Source organism: Grus americana, chromosome 3 (genome assembly GCF_028858705.1).
Source record: "Grus americana isolate bGruAme1 chromosome 3, bGruAme1.mat, whole genome shotgun sequence".
NCBI lineage: Eukaryota > Metazoa > Chordata > Aves > Gruiformes > Gruidae > Grus > Grus americana.
The window spans coordinates 78,883,029-78,897,806 of record NC_072854.1 but is presented as its reverse complement, the minus strand read 5'-3'; the positions used below and the strand labels follow the sequence as shown (position 1 = coordinate 78,897,806).

Genomic DNA, 14,778 nt, shown 5'->3' with positions numbered 1-14,778 from the left:
TACGAGGGAGAGGGATGCTGTCTGTCTGCTGTGTGTGCCCAGTGCTGTGTCCACCCTGCTCCCTTTCCGTGGCCGGGCAGGGGGGTTGCCCGTTTGCTGTGCTGTGCCTGCTCTTCTCTGGGTGAAGGAGAGCCCTGAGCTGGGAAAGCTGTCTGCAAAGTGGGTGCATGACCCAGCAGGCAGGAAGCCCGCAGCAAGAGCAGATATTAGGAGATGCCTGAAAGATACAGAAAATGACAGAGCCAAGCCTCTGAAGCAACAGAAAAAAATTATTCTTGGAGACCCAGAGGCACCAGGGATGAGGTTGTGCAAGACAGTTGGGACAATCTGACAGCTTGCTGCCACCAAAAGTTAGTGTTTCATGCTGCTTCAAAAAGCTGGGATGTCAGACAAGCACAAGAGCTCATGCAAAGAAGGAGCAGACAACTACAGTCAGAAGAGGGAAGTAAGCCTAGCCTTTGGGGCAGCCACTAGCTCAAATTTCTCAGGAATATCTAGCCTGTGTGGAGCCTGCTGCAACCCAAAATGCCATGAAGTGTTGTTGGACTGAGACAAGAAAATGTGCGGATAAAGGAGATTTGCTTAAAAGGTCCATTATATTATTATATTCTCACTCAGAAGACACTGAGTTTCTGTACTTTAAACTTTTATTGTCCTTTTTTAGCTAAACTTAAATGTAGCTTTTAGATGTTTACAGCCCTTTGGGTGATTATTGTGTGTCCCCTGTAAATAAAAGGTCCAGGTAAGCTCACCTCTAATGGACAACTCAAGGTCCTTTCACAGTTAGTTTAAAGAGATCCTGGTCAGGATTATTTGGGATGAAAGAGGCCAGGGAGCAGCTCCCCCAGGAAATTTGAGAGAGCAGTTGTCTTTGGCAGGGATGGGCAGAAGGCAGCAATAACTTACCAAGCCATTATAATTGCAGCTGGAAGAGAACATGTATCCACAGTCTGTGTAAACAGTATTTGATCAGTTCACATTTGGAAATATATAATTGCCCCTCTAAAGCCTACATACAATCTCAGAAAAGACATTTTACATGGGAAATGGAAAATCTGTATTGCAAATGCTATTAATAACAGTAGTTTCAGATTAAATCAAAAAGAAGATTCACCTTAGCCTCGTTTTGTAAAAGCACAAGTGGGGCAGGACATGAGAAAATTTTTTCATTCTCTTTAATGGTACTGGAAATGAATACAAAATAAACCTTTCACTAGAAATAGATAGTTCCATGGACTATAGATAAAACTTTAAAAAAGCAAGCAAGAAAAAAATATTAAGAGCTGTGTATCTGTGCTGGGTTTGCGTGGCAAGGTTTTGGTAGCGGGGGGGTTACAGGGGTGGCTTCTGTGAGAAGGTGCTAGAAGCTCCCCCTGTGTCTGATAGAGCCAATGCCAGCCGGCTCTAAGACGGGCCTGCCGCTGGCCAAGGCCAAGTCAATCAGCGCCTCTGTGATAACATATTTAAGAAGAAGAAAAACACTTGGAGAGAGAGAGCTTTTGCAGCCGGAGAGAGGAGTGAGAAGATGTAAGAAACTCTGCAGACACCAAGGTCAGTGCAGATGGAGGGGGAGGAGGTGCTCAAGACACCAGAGCAAAGATCCCCCTGCAGCCCATGGTGAAGGCCATGGTGAAGCAGGCTGTCCCCCTGCAGCCCATGGAGGAAGGATGAGGGGGTGTAGAGATTCCACCTGCAGCCTGTGGAGGACCCCACGCCGGAGCAGGTGGAGGCACCTGAAGGAGGCTGTGGCCCGTGGGAAGCCCACGCTGGAGCAAGTTCCTGGCCGGACCGGTGGACCCGTGCAGAGGGGAGCCCACGCCAGGGCAGGTTTGCTGGCAGGACTTGTGACCCCGTGGGGGACCCCACGCTGGAGCAGTTTGCTCCTGAAGGTCTGCACCCCATGAGAGGGACTCCATGCTGGAGCAGGGGAACGATGAGAGGAGTCCTTCCCCTGAGGATGAAGAAGCGGCAGAAACACCGTGTGATGAACTGACCGTAACCCCCATTCCCCGTCCCCCTGTGCCGCTGAGGGGAGGGAAGGTTGAAGCCGGAAGTGAAGTCGAGCCCGGGAAGATGGGAGGGGTGGGGGGGGATGTTTTAAGAGTTGATTTTATTTTCTCATTCCTCTACTCTGTTTTGCCTAGTAATAAATTAGATGAATTCCCTCTCTAAGTTCGGTCTGTTTTGCTCGTGACAGCAATTAGTGAGTGATCTCTCCCTGTCCTTATCTCGACCTACAAGCATTTCGTTATGCCTTTTCTCCCCTGTTTGGTGAATGAGGGGAGTGAGAGAGCAGCTCTGGTGGGCACCTGGCCTCCAGCCAGGGTCAACCCACCACAGTATCTTAGGAAAGGGCTGTTTTATTATAGCCAAGGTTTCCAGATTGTACACCCATGAGCATACATAGACTGAGAGTTCTGGAAAAGAAAATCCTTTAAGTAGAGTTGGGTAACATCAGTTAGGAAACTATAAAATATCATAAAGCAGAAAAGGTTGATGACTATCTGTAGTAACAAATGCAAAACAGTCTGGAATGATGACAGTCAAAAGAAAATATAATTAATTAATTTCTGTAAAGAAAATAAAAAAAAAATGGAGGAATCAGTCAAAAGTAACAGTCTTCATATGCTAAAAGGATTTAGGTCCCATTCAAGGATCTTACTGCTTTTCAGAGGTGTTTGTGTGCAACCATTACATTACCTCCTAATGACCAAATCCAGTTTCAGCCTTTTAACCAGCAGGAGAGTCTGAGCTCATCTCTCCAAGTCACATTGCTGTAATTTCTGTGAGAAATGTTGGTTTAGAAGCCAGAAGCCATTTCCCCCTGTCGAGCTGAAAGTTAGGCTGCATCTCTCTCAGTTTACTCATCATTCACCACCACACCATCTAATTAAGTGGGTTGAATCTTGGCCACATCACATTTAAAATGAGTCACATTAATCATTTTCTAACACAGTTCTGTTAAGATTAGTTGGAACTTCGAGATGTTACAACTCAAATGTCAAATGATATCTAAAATACTTTTGATATTTACATGAGGCCTCACAATTTTATACCTTTCCTGTCTGAGAAAAAAAAATTTCAAGTTGAGCATAAAGTGGATGTACTGCAAATCAAACATCACTTCCTCTTTTTTTCTTCAAATGACCTGTTAAGGTATTTCTCAAAGTGATTAAGACAAAATGTAAAGGTATTCAGTAATCCCAAATGCTGGGATTGAAAGGCATGGGAAGGGAGAGGAAAAAGGTCCAAGAGTCTGGGTGGCAGGTGTGCCCAGAACACAGGAATGACCTATGTCCTGCAGCGGGGGAAGTCTGTGGAAACACCAGTCCTCCTGCCTTCCTCCATGAAACAACCCCTGTTACTGTGCCTCCACAGCAGGTTGAAGTCATCATCAACCTGTTGTGGGCATTATTGCTGTGTTATGTGTAGTCATGCACTTCTGGACTGCAGCAGTGGACTCCATCGAGCAAGAAAGACTCACCCATTTTAGGAAAGATGGTGAGAATCACATCATCATTCCTGGTTTCAAAGGACTTCAGAGCTTCCAGAGTTTCTGGGCTGCTAAGAGCCCTTAGGCTACAAAATGCCTTTGCAGGAAAAAACCTAACAGGTCTTGAGAAGCCATCTTTTCATCTTAGTAAAGGCCTTTTGAATATTTCAGTGACTGTTTTCCCATTTCTGATCAGGCTTGTTTGCTTGTTCAACTCCTTGCAGACACTGAGATGCACACTGCTTTCTGTTATCTAGATAGTTTTTGATATCACCATGTAGGAAATAGTAAAGAGCAGGTATTAAGGAACAGATTAAAATGTTGCTAATTCCAAAATTATGGGGCATGGTGGCCTGTCTCTTCTCATCCATGGAAGCCCAGAGTTATATTAAGTCCTACTCTTCTGGGAATGAAAACCTACAAACCCAGAATCATCAGGTTCAAACAAACACACCTCTTTGTGCAGAGCAATTGCACATGGGCAGATCTTGCACAGAAGTTTAAAAAATCTGATGGAGAAGCAGAAGCCAAATCTGCAACACTCCTCATTATTCCTGTCAGGGAGACATGGGGCAGGGTATGGAGGCCAGGGCCAATACCATCACTCCAGCCAGGAGCAGGGCTTCCAGGAGGAAAAAGGGCAGCCCCAGCCCCAGGCATTGGGCACCTCCCTGGGGACGGTGATGGGCTGAGGATGGGCCAAGACGTGGGCCTGTGGATGGGTGCAGCTTGGCAGCGCCCATGGCCAAACAGGACAGGGTTATTAGGACCTGGAGACCGGCCCTGCTGTGACATTGCTGGGGCAGGGGCTGATGGGCCCCAGGGGGCTGACACGGGGTCCTGGGCTATGGGCAGAGTGGGAAGAGCTCTGGGTGCTGGGCAGGGACAGTAAGGGCTTTGACAGGGCCTTGAGAATTGCCCAGTTTTGTTAATTACTTTTCTGTTTGCTGGTTGCTCAGGTTTTAATCTTAGTGTGGTGTGAGAGTCCTGCAGACGTATCTGGGAATACAGCAGAGGAATCCCTCTTCCAAAGAACAGAATTGCCTTTGCCAGACAGAACCAAAGACTGTTTGTGTCAAGAGGTTGTGCATTATGTTCTGCACAGATGTAGCAAGGACATCTACGCCATCAATGATGGTGTAGAAATCATACCTACCTATGTAGCATAATGTATTTATTGTCAAGCAAATGCAGCTTTATTAGCTCAGCAACAGGGTCACCAAGGGGCTTCTTTTCCCCGATCCTTCCATTCAAAAGTCATGGTTTTTCCCACTTGCCATTTACCTAATGGTCTCCACAGAGGCCAATGGGACCAAAACACTCCAGAAAACATACAGCTGTTCATTACTGAAGAATTTGTGTCAGTAGGAGCTCAAGAAGTCCCACCCTGCACCAAAGTGAGAAGTTTGCCAAAGTGTCAAAGGCCTTTCTGACCTCACTGCACAAATGTCAACATCATGGTAGCTGTGGTGGATCTAAACCCAGACTATCATGCTCTCTCCATACACAGACATCTGAGGGTTCCAAGCCACACCACAAATCCATGTCAAGCCCACTGTGTCCCAGGAGGAGAGGCTCTGTGTTGGTCCCTCTGCCTCACCACTGAGCACTGTAGGGGCTTCATTCACCATCTTAGGCCATGAAGCAGCCACAGGGAAACCACCAGACTGGTGCTATGATGCCTGTGCACTGTCTCACTCCTGGAAGGATGCCAGGCATTCACTGGAGACATACACATGTTTTATTGCGTTGCATCAAGCAAAGCACATGCCTTAGGACCATCACAAACTTAAGAATTATCAACCAAATGCTTGGAGGTGCCAGGAAGATCTCTGAGGAGTTTCTCTCTTTCCTCATGGGGAGGAAACATGGGGACTGTCCACCTTTGGAGAATCATATCTGGAGCATGACTTGCTGTCGTGCTGCTCATCTGCTTATTTTCAGGCCTTGCAGTACACATCATATTTCATCTTTGCTGCCAGCTTCGTTCCTCCTAGGCAGTCTTCAAATTTTTGGTCCATTTCTTCATTCTGAGCTTTAGAGAAGAGATCTTTCCAGTTCCCAACAACCCCTGTGTACAACAAGAAGTACCAGAAACTGAAGGAAGCTGCTCCTGAGAGAGGATAACACCTAGGCAGCAATGGGGGAGAATCATTGCCCACATGAGGCAGGGAGGATCTGATTTATGCCCCTGAGAGGTCTGATTGCCGGAGAGAGGCAAGGTGACAAAGATAAGTGAAGGATGCAGCCACGCCACAAGGAGCATTGCTGGCGGGCTGCCTGCATGCCTTCCCTCCCCAGAGAGTGTTTCCAAGGTTGTTTCATTAAGCTTTTACAAAAGAGAGGGGAACCTGGTTTTGTCACAAGAGAAAGCTCATTCAAAAATGCCTCCCTCTGAAGGGGGAAGTTATTTTGGGGGGAAATAAGTGGTAGAGAGGAGAGCAGTTAAATCCTTCTTCCTCCAAGGAGTGGTGAAGGAAAGGGATTAAAGCAAGCCCATGCCCACAGTAATCAGAAACCAAAGACTCTTGATGCCATGAGGAGCAGTTGGGCTGTCAGAGCTCCAGTCATGGCCCCAGGTCTGTGAGGGACCATCTCTGAGGCCACCACTGACATGTCCATTAAGAGGAACCATATTGAGACTATTCCTCAGCTCTCACTGAGAACGTAACAAGAACACACCTGTGTGGACAGCAGAGCAGTAAGCAATGCATTCCCCTGAGGTTCAAGAGACTCTTGTCCCATTAGCACTCCTCCTCCCAAAGGGTACTTTCATGAAGTGACACATGCAGCCTGGATCCATAATCCAGGATCAGCCTCATCACCTGTCCGCCAGGCAACAGCCACACCACAATCCCTTTGTAAAGAGTAATCATCCAGCCCAAGCTGATTTGGGCCATAGTTGTTAGTATAACGTACACCAGCATTGCCCCCCACCTTTACACTTCATTTGCCTAACTAACCAGGGCTGCCATAGGGAAACAGAGCAACATGGAAGCAATGGCTGAGGACCTTAAGCCTGGCACTCTGGTATGTTTCTCACAAACAGCCCCTAAATCCTATCAACAGCAGAAGCTTGTTGTACAGGATGCCACAGGAGAGAACTCACCCACACTTGTCCTTCCTATGCAGTCTAGTGAATTCATGGCTAAGTGAGGAAACCTACTCAGAACTCCTTCTGGAGTTCTACTTTAGAAGGCAGAGTCTCCATTTGCAGAGACTTACCCTTCCGAAAGAGGATGTCCCCAAACTTTCCATGGGTTTCCTTGGATTTCTCTTTCATAGCTTGGAAACTGGTGTTCTTGGCAATTCTGGGAAAATCTTCCTCACACAGGGAGAATCCAAAGAAGGCAGCAATCCTTTTCATTCCCAGTATCTGGTCCTGACCAAAGGAATACAGCACAGAGGTGAAATCAAAAGACACCGTGGCTGTGGCAAGGAGCCAGCATCTGGTAGGAAGCCCAGCAGAGGAGGCCGTCTCCCACAGTGTCACCAAGGAATTCTAAGAGCTCTAACAGAGACAGAACCCACACATGGTGGCCTCAGCTTCAAGGCCTTTTCTTCTCTCCCAAAAGCAACTGCACCTGTGCCAGATACGACTCTTTCCATGAACAGGCAAGGCCATCCTCCTCCTAACCCCCACAGGCCTCCCTCAAACATAAAAGACTAGCTCAGAAAGGCACATCATTCTAAAGGGGCAAACAGGCTTGACCCAAGAGTTTCTTCTTCCCCATAGCCATACATATCAGGAGGGGTGCACAAGGTACTCATCAAGGAAGAACTGGGTGAGATGCCACACCTCTTTGAGTTCCTCATAGCTTATCATCATGATCCTCTCATGGTCGATGTATTTGTTCCATTCCACTAAGTGATCAAAGTAGGATCCCCAGGCCACTGTAGACAAAGGAGAGCCATAGTTGGGTAGAGTATTCCCCAAAACAGACCCTTACCAAATCAGAGTCGTCAGCCCAGATAGCTCTCTAAGTGTGGCCCCAGGATGGTGAAGTGGTGACTGGCTCAACACGTTCGTTCTTTCGGCTGAGATCAGCGCAGGATCCCCCAGCTCTGACCACTAGGTACCACTGAACCACAAGCTCTGTTGCGGGAATGGAAAAGTCAGGCTAAAGCTTTCTCATGAACTCTCTGCTCTGAGTTAGATACAACAGAAAATGATTCTCTGGTACTCCCTGTTTCTGCCATAACATGGGCCTAACCGCCTGTCCTGGGAGTGCCTTGCTATGGTATTTTGGAATAGGATTCCCTTGCACAGGATCCTGTGTATGCCCCTCATGTAAGGAGAAATGCCAGAGGATGCAGGGCAAAGTACATTTCCCATTCATGAAGGCTGCAAAGTACTCATCCCAAGAGGTGAAGGATGGCAGCACTGGCATGTTGTTGTAGAAGTGGTAATAGGAGACAGCTGTGTCTTTGGGGTTCCGAACTAGCACAAGGATCTGAAAGAAGAAAACACACAATTTGGTTCTGATTTGGTGACTGACCAAAACACCATCTACTCAACACATCACATAGAATCATAGAATCATTTAGGTTGGAAAAGACCTTTAAGATCATCGAGTCCAACTGTAAACATAATACTGTCAAGTCCACCACTAAACCATGTCCCTAAGCACCACATCTATGCGTCTTTTAAATACCTCCAGGGATGGTGGTATTTAACTCAACCAGTTCCCTCGGCAGCGTGTTCCAATGATTGATAACCCTTTCAGTGTAGAAATTTTTCCTAATATCCAATCTAAACTTCCCCTGGCACAACTTGAGGCCATTTCTTCTTGTCCTATCACTTGTTACCTGGGAAAAGAGATCGACACCCACCTCACTACAACTTCCTTTCAGGTCTCCCCTGAGCCTCCTTTTATCCAGACTAAACAATCTTACCCACTCCTCGTAAGACTTGCTCTCTAGACCCCTCCCCAGATTCGTTGCCCTTCTTTGGACATGCTCCAGCACCTCAATGTCTTTCTTGTAGTGAGAGGTCCAAAACTGAACACAGTACCCGAGGTGCAGCCTCACCAGTGACAAGTACGGGGGGACGATGTGGCAGATGCATCCGCCCCGACAAAGCCCGTGGGAAAACCTTCCTGCCACAGTTTGAATTATGCCTGCAGGGCATTGGCAGTTTCAGTTGACGGGAGACAAAGCTGACGTCTTTGGCCAATAGGGACCTACGTGACCATATATGACCACAGGTCAGATTCAAATTGGGTATAAATGGAGTCCCACGAGGGGGACACCTTGAGTCTGTCTCCCTCAGGGTCTGCGGTCAGAGGCTCTCCCCATGGGTTGGGATGCCACCTGCGGTTCATCTTCTGTACAGATTGAGAGACCTCATCTTACACGGGTGAGTGATTTTGTGCATTTTGGGTCATCCACCATAAACCTTAGGAGTTCTTAAGTCAGCGGTGCAGTACTAATTTCCCAACCAACATCCTGAACCTGTGAATTGTTAATGTCTGTTGGAGCCGGAGTCGTTTCAGTTAGAACAAAACTTAGTTTTTCCCCTTCCATCTTGTAAAATAAATATTTTTTGTTTGATTGTTTGTTAACTGGACTGGCCTAGTTTGTGTGGTTCCGTGACAGACGATCACTTCCCTAGTCCTGCTGGCCACACTATTTCTGACACAAGCCAGGATGCTGTTGGCTTTCTTGGCCACCCGGGCACACTACTGGCTCATATTCAGCCAGCTGTCAACCAACATCCCCAGGTCCTTTTCCACTGGGCAGCTTTGCAGCCACTCTTCCCCAAGTCTGTAGCGCTGCATGGGGTTGTTGTGACCCAAGTGCAGGACCCGGCACTGAGCCCTGTTGGACCTCATGTAATTGGCCTCGGCCTATCAATCCAGCCTGTCCAGATCCCTCTGCAGAGCCTTCCTACCCTCAAGCAGATCAACATTCCCATCTGACTTGATGTTGTCTGCAAACTTACTTGTCCACTACCACCCACCAGACCATACAATGCTGGTCTAATTCTTCTTCTTGAGCAAGAAATCACAGCTTTGGCAGGCCACTTGCTGCTGATGTGAACTTGAGGCTGAAATCTAGAAGTTTGTCAATGATGCCCGTGGGACATAGCTCTGAGCTAGTTCCAATCCAGAGAAATGAGCTCATGGGCTACTGCACAGGAGAGACACAAGCAGGCTGTGAGTGCACCCTTGCTTCTCTCTGCAGCAATTCCCACTGAAGACTATCTCAGCTCTAGCCTCTGGTGGGCTTTCCACAGGTACCCTGGTCTTGGAGGCAAGTTAAAGCAAATAGAATAACTGTTTGCCTTGCTCAGTTTTCTGACACAAACCTGGAACCATCTTTCTGAAGGAGAACTGAAGGGGCAGTGACACCTATTACTACTGATAGTAACCTCTCGAGTCAGCAAAGCTGCTGCTGGGAGAGGATGTTTGTTCACAGTCTTAGCACACAGCACTCTGCCCCTTCAACCTTGGAAATGGGTCTGTGCATTGACCAGCTGAGGTGAAAGTGCAGAAAACACATCTCACACAGACAGAGGAAAGCTAATTTAGTGTGGAAAAGCTTTTGCAGTGTGATGCAAAGAGAAGACTCACCTTAGCCTTACTTTGGAGAATGGACGGGGGCAGGAGATGAGGTGGCAGATGGGTTTGTATAATTCTTCTGGAAGGCAGTTTCTTCATCCTCTTTAAAGCAAGTGGGAAGAAATGTGACAGGACAGAAGTAGCTTATTCAGTGACATGTGCCTTTTCAGGAATTGTGGGTAATAAGAAAAGGTGAGACCAGACAAGAAGGATCTTGTCCCTTGGAAAACCCGCAGGGATGCACTGGTGGTGGAGGCGTCTGCCAGCCTCGGCCACAGAGCACCATTTCACATGAGACTGGCCTGAGGACAGGACACCCAAGAGAAAGGTCTTACTGATCAAACTCACTGGGTCCAGGGCTGGAACTCCCTGTGTCTCCTCAGCACTGTTTGTGCTCTAAGGCCCTTGTGTTGGGACACCAAGGGCAATAGCACATGCCACTTGTGCAGATCATAGCTATTGTTAAGGCTCTAGGCTCTCCATTGCCTCTGAGATCAGCCATTGTCTTTCAGCTATTGCTACCTATAAGATGAGCAGTGCTAATATTTTCAGTCTCTACCAACCTCATATACCCCAGGATCTCCAAATTCTAGACGTGGAAATGTCTCTAGCTTCTTTTCAGCACTTATTCTCTCTTTCATTTCTTCTTCTGTATATTTGGCATCTGTTGATTCCAACTCTTTCACCATTTGGTCAAGCCAGTTGGTTCCTGAAAAGATAAAGACGCCAGTAGCATTATGTTGTACCTTAGCCTGTCAACAGGTGGGTGTGCTGGTTTTGGCTGGGATAAAGTCAATTTTCATCATAGTAGCTGGTATGAGGTTATGGTTTGGATTCGTGCTGAAAACAGTGTTGATAATATAGAGATGCTTTCATTCTTGCTGAGCAGTGCTTACACAGAGCCAAGGCCTTTCTGTTTCTCTTACCGCCCTGCCATCAAGTAGGCTGGGGGTGCACAAGAAGTTGAGAGGGGACACAGCCGGGACAGCTGACGCCAACTGACCAAAGGGATACTTGACACCATATGATGTTGTGCTCATCAGTAAAAGCTGGAGGAAGAAGGAAGAAGAAAGAAGGGGGGGGGGATGTCTGGAGTGATGGTGCTGTCTTCCCAAGTAACTGCTACGCGTGATGGAGCCCTGCTTTCCTGGTGATGGCTGAACATCTGAATTTATTATTTTTCTTTGCTTGCATGCATGGCTTTTGCTTTATCTAACTGTCTTTATCTCACCCCATGAGTGTTTCTCTCCCCCTTCTCACTGAGGGGGAGTGAGCAAGCGGCTGTGTGGGGCTTAATTGCCGGCTGGGGTTGAACCACAACAGTGGGCAATAATCAATAAGGGCATGCCAAAAGCTATCAGGGACAGAGCGGTCAGCCAGACGTTGTGGAGTGCTACTGTGCTCGCTTTAGAAGCACATTCCATCCCTCACTGGAAACAGAAGCAGACCTCTATTGCTCTTTCCAGCTCTGGCACTTTTTGGTCACCTCAGACTACTCCTTGCAGAAATTATTCAAGAGCAGTGGTGATCCCAGCACAGGACCAACTGAATCATCCCTTGACTGTTTCTGCTCTCCTTCCACAGCGCTGTCTTTGGGAACACTCTTTTCCCTCCTCCCAACTAGCTTCAGTTTACGGTCTCTTCAGGATCAACACAGTTTGGCCTCATTCCCAGCCCCCAGCTAGGCTTCCATAACTGGCAGCAGAAGGGGTCATCCACCAAACCACCAGACAGTCAAGCTCCTGTCACCGTCTTTGCACCAGGCTTAGCCGTCTTGGCCTCTGCAACATGGTAAAACCGGTGTGTGAGGGACTGGGCTTGAAGACCTGAGTCTCAATTTTCAACTAATACCTTCTGTGATGTGCAGGTGGACCCTCACACCTTTAAACCATTTCTGTGTGCACAGCTCTACAGGCTGCACACAAAGAGGATGTGATAAGGATCAACAATTCTTCTTTTTCTGCAAATGACCTATTAAGATATTTCTCTGAAGTGAATAGGGAAAAAATGAAGGAATCTAAAATGCCCATAGTGAAAGAGAGAGAGGAAATAGTCAAGTCTTGGTGGCATTCATATCTTTCCCTCCTTTAAGATACATGGGAATCACCTGCATTCTGCAATGCAGTAAGTCTATGGAAACAGCAGTTCTTCTGCCCTCATTAGCAGGATCTATTCCCTGTATTGCCCTTGCAGCGAACATACTTTCCTGTATTACCAAGAGTGGTCAGAATATGAAAGTATTATCTTGCTTTATCCAACACTGGTGAGTTCACCACTGGAATATTGTGTGCAGTTCCTGCACTGAAGCACAAGTGATTTTGAGAATCTGGAGAGAGTCCTGCTGAACTTCATGAAATCACTGGGAGCTGGAGCAAATGAAATGCATAGAAAGGCTTGGTTTTCTCAGGCTGGAGAAAAAAAAGTTAAGGCAGGGGGAATCTCACTGCAGTCTTCCACTACAGGAGCTTATAATGAAGACAGAGTCAAATCTTCTGAAAATCGGCCAGGAAATTACAAAAGGGGCATATTAAAAATCACAACAAGGGGATGTCTGACTGCATAGAAGTGAAAAAGCAAACAAACAAACCAAAAAAGCAATCCCCCCCCAAAACACTATAGTGGGAAAACACTGCAATAGATTTCCAGTGCGTGGTTGCATTGGGTCTGGCTGAGGTGGAGTTCATTTTCCCCACAGCAGCCCTCAGAGCGCTGTGCTGTGTATCGGTAGCCAGCGAGGTGTTGATAACACACCAGTGTTGTGGCTGCTGCTGAGCAGATCTGGCACAGCATCAAGGCTGTCTCTCCAACATTCCTCCCCCCCCCCGCCCCCCTCCTTCACCAGTACGTGGGCAAGATCTTGGGAGGGGACACAGCCAGGAGAGCTGACCCAAACTGACCAAAGGGATATTCCATGACGTATGCTCAGCAAGAAAAGCTAAGACAAAAGAGGAGGAACAGGGGCATTTGTTATTGCAATAATTGTCTTCCAGAGCAACTGCGACACGTACTGAAGTCCAGCTTTCCAGGAAGTGGCTGGACGTCATCTGCTGATACGAAGCTGAGAATAAATCTTTTGTTTTCCTTTGCTTGCACATTTGGCCTTCGCTTTTGCATTATTAAGCTGCCTTTATCTTGACCCATGAGGTTTTTTTCCATCTTATTTTCTCCCCCTCTATCCTGCTGAGGAGGGGAGTGATAGAGCAGCTTGATGGACACCTGGCATCTAGCCAAGGTCAACCCATCACAGTGGTGAATCTCCACCCTCAAAGTTTTAAAAATCTTCTGGACAAAGCCTTGAGCAACCAAACCTAACTTTGAAGGTCAGGTCTTTCCCCTGCTTTGAGCAGGAGGTTGTATTATTTGACCTCCAGAGATGCCTTACAACTTAAATTCATCATCCTATGAAGTCTGGTGTCACCATAAGTTTTTCTCAGGTATTAGTGCTGTGTTAAATGATGGCACAAACTTCTGGATTGCAGCATTGTATACTTGGCTAGTTATCAAGAAAACACCACTCACCTGTTTTAGGATAACCTGCTAGAATCACATCATCGGTCCTGGTTTCAAAGGATTTCAGAGCTTCCAAAGTTTCTGGGCTGCTAAGTGTAGCAGGGTATAATATACCTCTGTAGGAAAACAGCATGTCTTCTGGGGTAATCTTGTCACTCTGTGAAAAAGAACTTTCCACTATTTCGATTACTCTTTCTCTATTTCTGCTCATGTTTGTATCCCCGTGGAACTCTTTTCAAACAAACAGATACAGGCTGTCTTTCCACAATGCAGAAAAATTTTATGCAACATATCAGCAACTCAGACAGGGCGTTCACTCAGGGATGAAGGTACAAGTCACTGATTAACTCTGTACTCTGTTAACTCCTTTTGAAGTTACAGAACTGGAGACTGACAGTTGTGACATAGAGTTTTTGCTGCAGCTGATACTCAGAACAGGAATCTATTGGGGCAACAACTAACAGCATTCAAAATGTTAAATGAAACCAAAGAAAGACCTATAAATGATATTCCCTGAAATATTTTTAACTGGTGAGCAATGCAGTGCAGTTTGCAAACTGGACAAGCAGCATGCAGTGCAGGTGTGGATAGCGGATCTCAGCCTAGCTTGCTATTGACTCCGCTGATGGATACACATCCAAGGGTGCAACTTCCTTCCAGACGGTGGCTCTACCCTGCAGTGAATCACTGTAGCATCATCACTTCAGGCGATATCTCCAGAGCTAAGGACAGCACCACCTAAGCCATACTTCTCCTGATTAAATACTCACATTTGACACTTTTGCTTCACCAAATCCTACAGGACAATTACTTTCATGTGAAGCTCTAATATTTAGGTTCTGAGTTAATATGAATCAAATCCTACTGGTATGACTTCAGTTCTATTTCTCTCTATACATGTCCATAATTTAATCTTCAGGCGAAATTGTTCTTAATGGGGGAGGAGTTGGTATTCTGGCTGATGCCTTTCCAGAAGATAAGAAGTACTGAGACGGAGAAATAGGTATCTCCACAGAGCATCCCAACAAAGACATGCAATATAGGAAGGCTGAATAACCCTGAATTATTCTTTCATGTCCTTGACTATAGCATGAGTCTCATTCACTACCCATATATCAAACACACAAAGCGCTCCACACTGCTGTGCATCACAACCTTGTCTGTTTCTTCGTAAATGGATGTTAGACGCTATACACAAGCTTAATTAAGCAT

At 46.7% G+C, this 14,778-nt stretch overlaps 1 protein-coding gene across 1 annotated transcript; it reads right to left on the bottom strand.

Moving 5' to 3' along the window:
* Positions 1–5,215: 5,215 nt before the first annotated feature.
* Positions 5,216–13,863, bottom strand: LOC129205344 (sulfotransferase 6B1-like). The gene is made up of 7 exons (XM_054822704.1): positions 13,576–13,863; positions 10,620–10,765; positions 10,069–10,158; positions 7,821–7,947; positions 7,293–7,387; positions 6,719–6,875; positions 5,216–5,564 (listed from the first exon to the last, which is right to left on the bottom strand). The coding sequence occupies exons 1-7, from the start codon at positions 13,775–13,777 to the stop codon at positions 5,434–5,436; spliced, it is 948 nt and encodes a 315-aa protein (XP_054678679.1). The 5' UTR covers positions 13,778–13,863; the 3' UTR covers positions 5,216–5,433.
* Between the last annotated feature and the right edge of the window lie 915 nt (positions 13,864–14,778).